The sequence below is a fragment of the Meles meles genome, chromosome 7 (assembly GCF_922984935.1).
Source record: "Meles meles chromosome 7, mMelMel3.1 paternal haplotype, whole genome shotgun sequence".
NCBI lineage: Eukaryota > Metazoa > Chordata > Mammalia > Carnivora > Mustelidae > Meles > Meles meles.
The window spans coordinates 24,219,176-24,231,735 of NC_060072.1; the positions used below are offsets into that span (position 1 = coordinate 24,219,176).

Consider the following 12,560-nt stretch of genomic DNA (forward strand, 5'->3'; position numbering starts at 1 on the left):
ACATTGTCCATTGCTGGTGACACTGCCACACCCCCTACTGTGTGGACACAGCCATGTTTATGTGTGGACCTCTGAACCCAGATGGATCTACTCATGTGCAGGGATGAGTCAATCAGATTCTCTATTATCATAATTTCATACAAGAAAGAGCAAGAGAAGAGAGCTATAGTGAGTACTAACTATAGTAGCTGAAGGTCCTGACACAAATGTGGAAAAGGCAGTCATTGGGCTAGAGGTAAGATGAATAAGAGAAGGAAAGAGATGTGTGAGAACTTACACAAACACACCCCCCATCCATAATTAAGCATAGTCTTGGCTCCCAACTCACCAGTTCCATTTTCTGTCAGGCACATTGTGTTGGGTTTCCAGTCCTTATGTATGAGCTTACTTATTGTACCCTGCCACATACTGCCTTCTGCCACCTACTTTACTTGAACTAGTGTAAGTAGCCTTTCTTCACTTACAGCTAAAGGAGTTATGACTATAAGAGTGTCAGAGATAAACGCTGCCTACATTGTAATGTTGCCAGTGTCCAGCAACAATTCACTTTTATTGTTGTTTAATACACATGTGTACCAGCATTCAGAAATATGAAAATGATAAATTTACACTAATTTTTAAATTATGATTGACCAATGCTGATTAAAACCTTAAAATACAGAAGCAAACAACTGAATTCACAGCCCCAAACCATATTATATTTAAGTTTTAATAAATGCACAAACATAGAAAACATATTTTAGAGTTCTAAAGCTATTGCAAATTCAATTGAATTTAACAAATAAATTCAAGATGCTGTGGAACACAAAGATGAAGAAACAGACCCTATCCTCACAAACTGTTCAATAGCTAAGAAGAATAGATTTGTACACTCCTAAGTAAAATACCAAGTAGAATATAGTCAGAACATGGGTAGGAATAGGTTAGAGGAAACTGAATGTGGGAGAGAGGAATTGTAAGGAACAGGAAAGACTTCTTGGAGGAAAGGTCATGTGAACGGAGCCTTGAATGAATAGTAGGATTTCACTGGCGGAGAATGGGGACAAGAACATTCCAGATGGAGGGAGCCATGTGAGCAACAGAATAGTGGATATTCAAGAACACAAAGCATCTGATACAGTCTTCACTGTGGGCATGTATAGGAAGCATGGCAGTGAGAGTGATGAGAAATAAGGCTGGAGAGGTGAACTTAGAATATGTAAAAGTAAGGAATTTTAGAGGCACTGGTCTGAGGAAATCATGATCTGATCACTTTAGAAAAGATACTTCTGGCCACAGTTTAAAGGTGAACTGGACTCAGAAAGAAACAAGAGAAAGAGAAATTAGCTACGAGGCTACTCAAACTGTTTGGGCAGAAAACGATCGTGGCGAGAAGTGGGCCAGCTTCAGTGGGACCAAAAAAGGTGGTGGGCAAGCAGGATATCCAGCACTGAGGGTATACTACTTGGCAGTGATGAACCTACCAGGCTCTTGGTCTACTTTAAGACAGAGAGGATACTCCTCTGAACACTGATACTCCTCTTCTTTATCTATATTTCTATACTTCTAATTGTGTTTCAGGACTGGTTAAAGTAGGTTTCCTCCCTATAGGGAAGGTTTCAGTAATAGCCATGATGCATTACTGTCATGATTTCATCAAGAGCTATCAAGCAAAATGAGACTGTCTATATCATTAATCATTTCACGTAACAGATGAAGACAGCAACATTATCTGATAAATAGTTGTCTTCCACTCCCTGTCTCAACATTTATCAAGCAGAAATTTCACCTCAACAACATCCTGTTTCTTTGGCATTATTTGTAGTAAACCATTATAAACACAGAAGTTGGCTAATTGGATGCTGGGCTACCACAGAAATGTAGCCTTGAACTCATCACACCAGGCAGAGAGCTGCCAGAGGTATACAGTGTGTGGTTGGCAAGGCACTGAGAGAGCAAAGAATGACCCTTGTTCAATCTTTGCCATTTTTCCCTTAAAAAGGAGCATCTGATGATTCTATGATGGTTTTCTGAGTTAACTTCAAAAATAACCATGCCGATTCTTTGACTTAGTTAAAATCCTCATCTTCTTTCACTCATGGAAAAAAAACTTCCTAAATTGTTTTCCATCCTCTAAACTCTTGCTTTCCTCATCCCTCCTCCACATGCCACCAGGGTAATCTCAGCAAATCACAGTGTGGATCATGAGAAGTCCTTCCAGGTGCTGCCCCCTTCCTCTCCTACCACCCATACCGAACCTTTCCTTTTCCTGGCCCTTGCTTACAGAACCAAGTTCACTCACCATTTTTTCATTCAGCACCTACTGTATGCATCCTAAGTGCCATAAGCTGGTAATGATAAGACAGAAAGAGAGTCCTTAAGCAGCTGAATTATGGTCTGGTAGGGAGAAAAGTAGAGATGGACTCTTAACAGTACCATGTGGTGAATCAGAGAGGAGGAAGCACTTCATTCCACCCATGTCTTCCCATCTCCCACTGGATTCACCCTGTTCTCCCACCACAACAGATGACTCATTGTCCTGAGTAGAACATTCGGTCCCTGACTTTATATCCCTTCTCTTGTTCTATCCTCAGTCGGCTCTGAGTGCCCTTCAACCAGAAGCAAGTACTAGAGAAGCACTGTGTGTCAGGGCTGTGTGCTACTGGGCTAGATATTGGATATAAGATGATGAATAAGACCCCCAGCAAAGGAATTTGCAGTAAAGACAGAGGAAGAGACATATAAACATGTAAAAGCCAAAACAATACAGTACCGGTTCAGGGTATTTTGGGGTATTTCGTCAGAGGGCCACATGTGTCAGAGAGATACTAAAGAACACCACAGTTGGGGGAAAAGATTTAAGAAAAATTTTGCTATGCATTATGAAAGGATTCCCTCTCAAATGTTCTTATGAGAGACTCCATAAAGATTTAGATTATTTTCAATGGTTTTGAACATCAGATTGATGTTTCTTTGAATGCCACATTTTGCTAAAAGAGGACCACCAGGTGGCTGGGCTCATTATGAATGACATCTAGGTACTTAAAGCCAGACCCATGCAATGATTAAGCTCCTCCATGACAAAGACCTACTTGTACTGATTTCTGTATGCTCTTATTTCCACCCCAAGCCTGGAAAAATTGTTGCACATAATAGTTCCTCAAAAAGAATTTGTTAATTTATGCTAATGTTCAATGTATTTTTTTTTCTGTTTTCATAGTCCTTTGATATTTGAGATATGTTGACTATAATTTTTTTTAAGATTTTATTTTGGGGGGTGGGGCAGAGGAAGAGAGAGACAGAAAATCTTACGCAGGCTCCATGCCCAGGGCAGAGCACAACATGGGGCTTGATCTCACAACCCTGAGATCAACACCTGAGCTAAAATCAAGAGTCTGATGCTTAAATGACAGAGCCACATAGGCACCCTGACTACATACAAATTTTAATTGCCTTGTACAGTCCAGGCATCCCATAAATGTTTGCTGAACTAACCTGAGGTGAATTGGTAAACATATGTTAGGCTTTTCATATCAGTATGCTATCATTCCAAATAAGGTGTTTGTCTCTTAAAGTCAGGATGGTTTACATCTTTCATATGCTTTCAAGTCCCTGGTAAGCTCCGAAGATAACACTAAAGCTACAGCTGACAGGTTAAAATAACTCAGTCATTCTGAGCCATGTTGTTCATTTTAGAAGGACATATACAGTTTTCAAGCCAGAAGTGATTAGAACACTGGTTGTGTAGCCCTCTCAATACATCTCATACTAATATCTGTGTTCTGAATTTCTTAGCTTATTCCAGACTATAGGCTTTGGTGGGAGGTCGGGGGTGGGGGTGGGGGTAAAAAAGGGAAGGGAATAAGAAAGAGAATAAGATTCATTATCCCCCATATCAACCAAAGGCACATTTTCTGGGCCCTTCTATTTAATAACTCACCAAAAATCTATACTGTGATAGAAATAAATATCATAGATTATAGAGGTTATGAAATCCTATCCAATTCCAGACCAGAATCGATCTCTTCAAGTGTCCTAGTTAACTTCCAATTAGCACCAAGTGAAGGTTGTCATGACAACGAACTGGCAGATTTAGTGAATGGGATTTGTTATAACACAAATACAGCTGCCTTTTTTTTTTTTTTTTACGTTCCAGCTGACATACTGGAAAAAGAGAAAACTTCATATGTTCCTTCTATTTCTCAACTTTTCAAATGTTCTGAACTACTCTGTTTGCCAATTCACCTAAACAAATATTGGTTTGTCTTCCATTTGATGACATTCTCTCAGACACAGAACCAACAGAACTAAAACGTACCTAAAAATGCCCTACTTAAAGCTGAAGGAACATTTTCTAAGTCAAAGAATAAGACAATTTCAAAGATTGAGCAGAGAACATCAGGACTGAAAGCCATTCTGTTTTACTCAAGGACTGATCCACTCACATATACCATTCCAATTAGGACATGAAAGCAAGCCACAAACCTTGGTTAAGGCAAGGTAGGGTCTCTGAATTCCTCCCTCTGCTTACATTCAAATGCTGCCTCATATCCCCATTTATTTGGTATTGTTTGTATTCATAGTCAACCCCTTGACTGAGACATTGGGCTGATTGTGAACGATTTGAGAGCCACCAGGGGCCCACCGGGAATTTCTGATGACTCACATTCCAACCAAGGGACACAACTCTCCATCTCAGAGCACTATATTAGTGAAATGATCATATTTTAGAGATGAGATGAAAATCAGTACCTGAAAAGTGACTGACCCTAGGTAGAAAACTGAGTGGTAGAGCAAAACCTAGACTCCCTGCTTTAACGGATGCTCACTCTCCTGTCTCAGACAATCTAAGCTGAAAAAACAAACGGTTTCAGGAGAAAATAATCATTTTCCATATATGGACTATATAGAAGTGGATTCAGGGACAATTTCAGCAAAGAATATTCTAGACTATGGTTATGATATGCTTGGTCTACAATTGAAAAACTGTGATTATTAAATGATCTACAAAAGAAGTGCAAAAATTATGTCAGGGCTGAGTTCTTTTTAAAAACAGATATAAAAGGGCAACCATACACTTTATAAAAATACGTATGTTATATTATTATTTTCTAATATATGCAATCTCATGGGTTTGAGATATCTGATCTACTAGGAAATTTCATACTCAGTATTTAGTATTCAGTATATCAGTAATATCATGAAACATCTGGTAATTCATATCATAACATACAAAGATACTGAAACAATTTGGGGATGTACAACCCAAAACCTAAGATATCAGTTCTATCATAAATCCAAGCACACAAGCAGAGGAAATGTAAGTATGGGAAAGTGGCATTCCGCAAAGGCTAACTGTTCTTGCCTGATGAATCCTCGTAAAGCTGGGCTTGTTGCTTTCACAATAAGGAAAAATGCATTCACTCACTCTACTGGTAAATTCAGACTCAAAATGCAAATAAGTATACTCTGAAAATGAGGAGAGTTGCCAACTTTTATGCCTTCACGTGAGTGCATAGATGAGGAAAACAATAAAAAAGGGCTAAAGCTACACCCGAAACTAGCATAACAACTATAATTCAATAAAAAGAAAAGGTTAAAATGGTAAAAAAAAAAAAAATTAGAAAAAAGAGCTATATCAATACTACTCTTTAAGAAGTAAAAATGTTTTGGGGCGCCTGGGTGGCTCAGTGGGTTAAAGCCTCTGTCTTCAGCTCAGGTCATGATCCCAGGTTCCTGGGATGGAGCCCCAAATTGGGCTCTCTGCTCTGCAGGGAGCCTGCTTCCTCCTCTCTCTCTGCCTGCCTCTCTGCCTAGTTGTGATTTCTCTCTGTCAGATAAATAGAATATTTTAAAAATAAATAAATAAATAAGAAGTAAAAATGTTTTATTCTTGGTAATTGACTATTAACCTAGCAAAAAGTGGTTTAAGGAAAAAGATACAGCAAACCAAATATGAAGGGAAGATCCTAAAAGCTTACAGAAAGAAAAAACAAAGCCGGGCCCCAAATGGCTGGGATTTCAACCAGAAAAGCAACAAAGGGAGGTCCCAGAATTAGAGCTGTGTGGCAGGCACTGGAGGCAGGTAGTCCTCAGTTAAGCAGAAGAAGTAAAGGAACTGAGACATTATTTGATGAGCATAAACAATTGGGTAAGAAATCTGTGGGTGAACATATGAAAATTGTGATGAAATGATCAGAAGAAAGTTAAGGAAAAAAAAACAAGTCAAGAAGAATCAAAGCTTATACAAGAAGAAAATGACCTTAGTACACTATTTGACTTGGCTGTAGTAATGCAAATACTTGAATATTGATTTAACCAAAATCTGTAGATATAACAATACTCAGGAATGGGGAAAGGAGAAGTTGGGGAGAAGCATAAGTGAATTAAATCCTTGTATACCATAATAAAATCAACAGATATATCTGAAATTGATACATCAAAGAAAAAAGAATAATAATTTTAGCTGTTAGCATCGTTCATCAATATTTCTGGCCTTCCTCCTTCCAAGCCATAGCATGTGACTTACTTGGCCAACAAAATATAATGGAAGTGATACGACGGAAGCCTTCAGAGCCAGTGTGTGATTTTCCCCCTTTCTTCCCTCCTGCTACTGTGACCAGTGATATTTCATATGATGGATGTGTTATACGCCTGGATGCTGGCCTGAGGAGACATGGGGCAGGGCCTCAGTTGGCCCACTTGGATCTGAAGGCTGTTTGTTGCCTCATTTTTCATGAGTGATCCTACATATTACTAAACACATGGAAGTAGATAATGAGAAACGGCTGAAAGCGCTGAAAAGGGTTGCCTCTGCAGAGCAGGACTGTGGAGTAAGGAGAGGTTGGGTAGGAGATTGTCCCGTTTCAGTAAGTCTGGCAGAGCTGTCTGATTTTAAAAATGGCCACAATAGGGGCGCCTGGGTGGCTCAGTGGATTAAGCCGCTGCCTTCAGCTCAGGTCATGATCTCAGGGTCCTGGGATTGAGCCCCGCATCAGGCTCTCTGCTCCACAGGGAGCCTGCTTCCTCCTCTCTCTCTGCCTGCCTCTCTGCCTGCTTGTGATCTCTCTCTCCGTCAAATAAATAAATAAAATCTTGAAAAAAAAAATGGCCACAATAATTACAGAATCTATAATTCAAGAAATTGGATTAATGTGCAAATGGAAATTCAAAGAGCAAGTGATTAGGGGAGAACAAATATTTTTCGGTTCCTCTCATTTCCAAAGAGAGTAAGAATTGCCACTCCACTCCAGAAGGAGACTTCCGGCTTCTTTCAGACTTGTAGCTAATTTACTGCCAGAAAGGTAGACTGACTTATCTGACTGGTGAGTCTGGAAAAAGCAAAAGATCATGGTAGGTTCAACCCCTTCTGGGCAATTTTTACTTCTATTTTTGGAGGCACCCAGCCTGTAGAATTGTTGGTCTCAGCTTCTATGTGCAGTGACTTTGATGGGGATGCAACGGTTGTGGGGAATCCTATGGTTGTACCTGTGTGACTAGGTGGGCAAGTCTAGCTCATTCAGGGATGAGATACTACTAAGCTCATTTGGTAAAAGACCTAAAGCCATGTTTGCTAATCAGTCAGTTTTATCAGTTAATTCTGCTGATATTTTGATCTTCACTATCCATCTCCTACATTTCGTTCCTCAGCCGGGTTCAGAACTTAGGAAGGGTAAAAGAGAAATTACCCTCTGGGGCGCCTGGGTGGCTCAGTGGGTTAAGGCCTCTGCCTTCAGCTCAGGTCATGATCCCAGAGTCCTGGGATCGAGCCCCACATTGGGCTGTCTGCTCATCAGGGAGCCTGCTTCCCTTCCTCTCTCTCTGCTTGCCTCTCTGCCTACTTGTGATCTCTGTCAAATAAATAAATAAAATCTTAAAAAAAAAAAAAAAGAAAGAAATTACCCTCTTCTCCAAACATAGTCTATCAATCACCACAGAAACCCCTCAACTATGTGATCAAATTAATAATACACCATTAAGATGTGCAAACTTTTTTGTTGCTGTTCGAAAAATACATATGCACAGAAAAGTTTGGAAAAATATATGCTTATCTATATTTCCTAGTTTTTCTTCACACATTTCTTGAGTAATAAAAATGTTCAAACAATAGACTTAAGAATGAAGAATAAAAGAATAATATAAAGTTACAGAGCATTGTTTCTTGGTATTCACAGTGATATGTGGATGATTTCTCTAGATGGCCTTTGTATTCATTCACCATCAGATTCTTTTTTTTTTATTAACATATAATGTATAATTTGCCCCAGGGTACAGGTCTGTGAATCATCAGGCTTACACATTTCACAGCACTCACCATAGCACACACCCTCCCCAATGTCCATAAGCCAACCATCCTCTCCCACCCTCCCTCTCACCACCAGATTCTTATAATTGGTAAGTTTAGAAGAGCTTTGAAGGAAAAACTACCTATGTATACAAAAAAGTTGGATCATTTCTGACACTCTAAAGAGAGAAAATAGAGAACAGAAGAACCACAAAGTTCAAGTTTAGTTAAATCATGTAAATAATTAGGTAAAATGACACCCATGCTGCATCGGCAGTACAATTTTCCAAAATAACTTACTTCCATTTCCTTGTCAATTGATTTCTCTTCCATTTCTTGCATTTCAGATACATTGTCATCTGAAGCGATTTCAGGAGTTCCTGGCAATGATATTTCAGCTATTTGCTTAAGATTAGATAGTTTCTCATGAATTGAAATAACTCTAAAAATAACAGATAGATATGTATTTTACTTGAAAATGTAAGAAAGGCATTCGTTTATTGCCAGAATCAATAATATATGTAAAGTAAATCCAAAGTTATTTAACACCTGGATTTCTGGCATCCCCAAACATCATTCATTCAATCATTTTTTCATTTAGGAAACATGAGCAAAGAGATACAATTATAACCTATATAAGGTTTATGATCTAGTTATGTATTCAAACAGATATGAAATGACTGGCAAAGGCACAAAAACAAAAAGGCACACATCCAAAATACTGATTAAGATGAAAATAAAGAAAATAAAACATCTATATAGGCAAAGAAAGTCCAGGCAATGATAAAAGGTTTGCTCCCGTGTAAATCTTGATGCCATGTTATGACTGCCTTGCTGACTTGAAGGTAAGAATTAAGGCCAGTCAATGAGCCTACAACAATGAAATGTATTGTAGGTGGAGAGTGGAAGGGTAGGGAGAAGAATCAAGAAAGAAGGAAAATCAAAAACCAAGAAGGAAGGTAGAGGACACCGTGGCTATTATATTAAAAATGGGAAGCTTCTGGAGCCACAGACCAGCAAACAGGGCGTACTCTGAAGGCAGAGGTAAACTGACAGATGAGTGGAGTCAGGAGATGGAAAAGCATTTGAAGCATTTGAAGGAGGCAAAGAGCTACCTGGTTGGCGTTGGTGATTCGAGGCTACAGGCCTAGCACAAGTGTGCGTGTGTGTGTGTGCGTGCGTGCGTGTGTGTGTGTGTGTGTGCAGTCATGTTGGTGTCTCCATCCAGGGAAAGAGGGTAACTTTTATAAGAAACACATAAATGATCCGTAAAAGCAAACTGACCTCAGGAATGTATGCAGGAATGTCAGTTTTCTTGATATTCCACAAAGTCCTATGTATCCAAAAAAGTTGGATCATTTCTGGTAAATGATCCACACTACGGTATAATACTTGATATCATGATGACGGTTCTCAGCAAAAGAAGGTTAAATATTATCTTTAATTAAATAAGAGGATCTGAAATTGTATGTTTAAGAAACTCTTCTATATGGGGTGCCTGGGTGGCTCTGTGGGTTAAGCCTCTGCCTTTGGCTCAGGTCATGATATCAGGGTCCTGGGATCAAGCCCCATATCAGGCTCTCTGCTTGGTAGGGAGCCTGCTTCCCCCTCTCTCTCTCTGCCTGTATCTCTGCCTACTTGTGATCTCTGTCTGTTAAATATATATATATATAATTATTTAAAAATTTAAAAAAGAAACTTCTATAAAAAAGGCAATGATTAATATGTAAAGGTCTGTTATTGAAAGTTTACTTGATTGGACATCACAGATATATTCAGAACATTTCATCCCAAAGCAATAGAATACACATTCTTCTCTAGTGCACATGGAACATTCTCCAGAATAGATCACATCCTGGGTCACAAATCAGGTCTCAACCGGTATCAAAAGATTAGGATCATTCCCTGCATATTTTCAGACCACAACGCTCTGAAGCTAGAACTCAATCACAAGAGGAAAGCTGGAAAGAACCCAAATACATGGAGACTAAACAGCACCCTTCTGAAAGTTTACTTGGAATACATCCATTTTAAAAAACGGTATTCTCCAATAGTGCTAGAAAAGCTACTTGATGCATTGGAGGGAGGATAGGACTCAAAGGATCTGGGTGAGTCATGGGTGGTTCCATCACACACCAGCATGGAACCCTAGACAAGTCACCTAACCTCTCTGGCCCTGATAGGCCTCTTAGACTGAATGATAAAACCCAGGTCATCTACTTCACAGCATTGTGTAAGGATGAAATGATGTAACTACATACATTCTTAACCATAAGAAACCAGGTGAAGGACAGATGATATTCTAATATACCATTCTTCACTCTAATATCCAGAGAAAGAATTCTTAGAATTCTTATTTCTCTTTCAAAAATAACAGAGCTTTCCTTTCTGATACATGGAATTGCAGGAAGGATAAAGTATTCTTTGATGTTTGGGTTTCAGGTTGTCAATAATGTCTAGAGCTGTACTCTCTGCTTCAAAAATAAATGGCCTGGTCCAACTCTGTAAAAAGCAGGCTGAGACCGAGCTGAGCAGGCGGGGCGCCTGTGCAAGAAGCAACATCAGAAGACCTAGCATCTCTGCTTCAGGCTCTGAGCCTCATAACCCCATTTGCCCCAACATCTTGCCCATTATACATCTTCACTTCTTTGTCCACATCAATGCTGGGTCCAGGTTTTGAACTTCTGTGATGGCCCACAAACAAATATCCATCATCCTGTTTGGGCTAGACCAACTTCCCACAGCCTGTGCTCTCATTTACTGATTCATGCAGACTCACTTTCCTGGGCTGGTGGGGCCCAGAGACAGGATCCAGCCAGAAGCAGAAATGTGGATGGCAGGAGACGGTAGGGAGGCAACTGGATCTTGGTTAGAAGAGCGTAATTAGATAGAACTACACAGAAACCTTTATGCGTGTTTAATGAGAACACTTTCTTTTCCTTTGCTGCCATAAGAAAAATGCAAAGAATTAAACTATGTTTTCTTTGTATTTAATTTGGAGATTAGGAAGTGAAATGAACAACTGAAGGAGGACTGCCCAATTTGAAAAGCTATTCAGGTTCCTTCTCTAGCCTATTTTTTCTGACCTGTTGTACTCTTACTTTGCCTTCTGAAAGATGGTTAAGAGCAACCTCACATACTGATCTCACCTTGACGCTCCTAAGAGCACAAGGAATGCCAGCCTAAGTGAGAGAAACTGGCAGCTTTCCCCATACCACTGAGGGACAGGTTAGATGAGAGACTGTCAGGAATCTCCCTCTGTTCTGGCCTCAGTGACTGGTGCACATCCATAATTTTAGTAAACCTACCACTGCTCATAAATGCATCCAAATTAGGAACTTTTTGGAATAAAAAAGAATTCTGTCAGTTTGATTACATTCTACTCTGCAGAAATTATAATCATTTTCATTATGTGATTCTAAAAAATAAAAAATCCTGCCATGTTTCTGGATACAAAGCAAGTGTATAATTTCCTCACTTTGTTGCTTAGCTGGGCTGGTGTAGGTCCTATGTCTAGATTTTCTGCCATTTCACTGGGGAAAAAAAGGAAAAAAGAAAAAGGAAAATTGACTGAATAATTGAAAATATGCCAGTTCTTGAAACATCTCTTGTTTTATTCTCTTTTATGGTGAGGCCAAGAAGTCCTTCAAAATGAAATCATGGAGCATGAACAAGGCTCGTCAGGGAAGAACAGAGAAGCACCAAGTCTCTGTTCACTAAGCACTTACAAGGTGCCTAGCAGGGCAGAGAGCTGACACTGACAGACACAGGGGTTGGTAATGAGACTCGACATCTGCCCAGTGCTTTTGGCCTTTCAGAGTATGTGCATACATTGTCCGGGTTGATCTTAACAACAACCCCGAGAGGCAGGCAGAGTGGATATTATTTCCATTTTACAACTGAGGCTATGGGGGCTGAGTTCAAAGAGCAATGAACAATGGAAATCAAAACTAAATAAAAGACGCAATGAAAAAATTTAAAAAATGAACTAGGAACTTGGTAAAGTGAAGTAGGAAAAGAGAGAAACCAGGCATGAGCAAAAATTAGAAATATGCCCCATTCGATGGAAAGGAAGGAAGACAACCCAGCTGAGGCAGAGACTCTTGACATGGGGAACAATATGAAATAGGATTGGACACAGGGGATGGGTGGGAAAAGGGAGGTGGTAGGGCCTGTGCTTAATATTGCAACCCAATACAGAGCTACACGTTATTTGTTAAATACACCCCAAATTACAGGAAAATACAGTATAGACAATATCCTCGTACTCTTTATAATCTTTATGAAATATCAGGAA

General features: G+C 39.5%; 1 protein-coding gene across 1 annotated transcript in view; it reads right to left on the reverse strand.

Annotated features, from left to right (window-relative positions):
• CFAP54 (cilia and flagella associated protein 54) overlaps positions 1 to 12,560 on the reverse strand; it is a 309,373-nt gene that overhangs the window by 23,315 nt on the left and 273,498 nt on the right. The window contains exon 66 of the mRNA XM_046012575.1: positions 8,564 to 8,705. Within this exon, the coding sequence (XP_045868531.1) occupies positions 8,564 to 8,705 (142 nt within the window). The remainder of the gene's footprint in view (positions 1 to 8,563; positions 8,706 to 12,560) is intronic.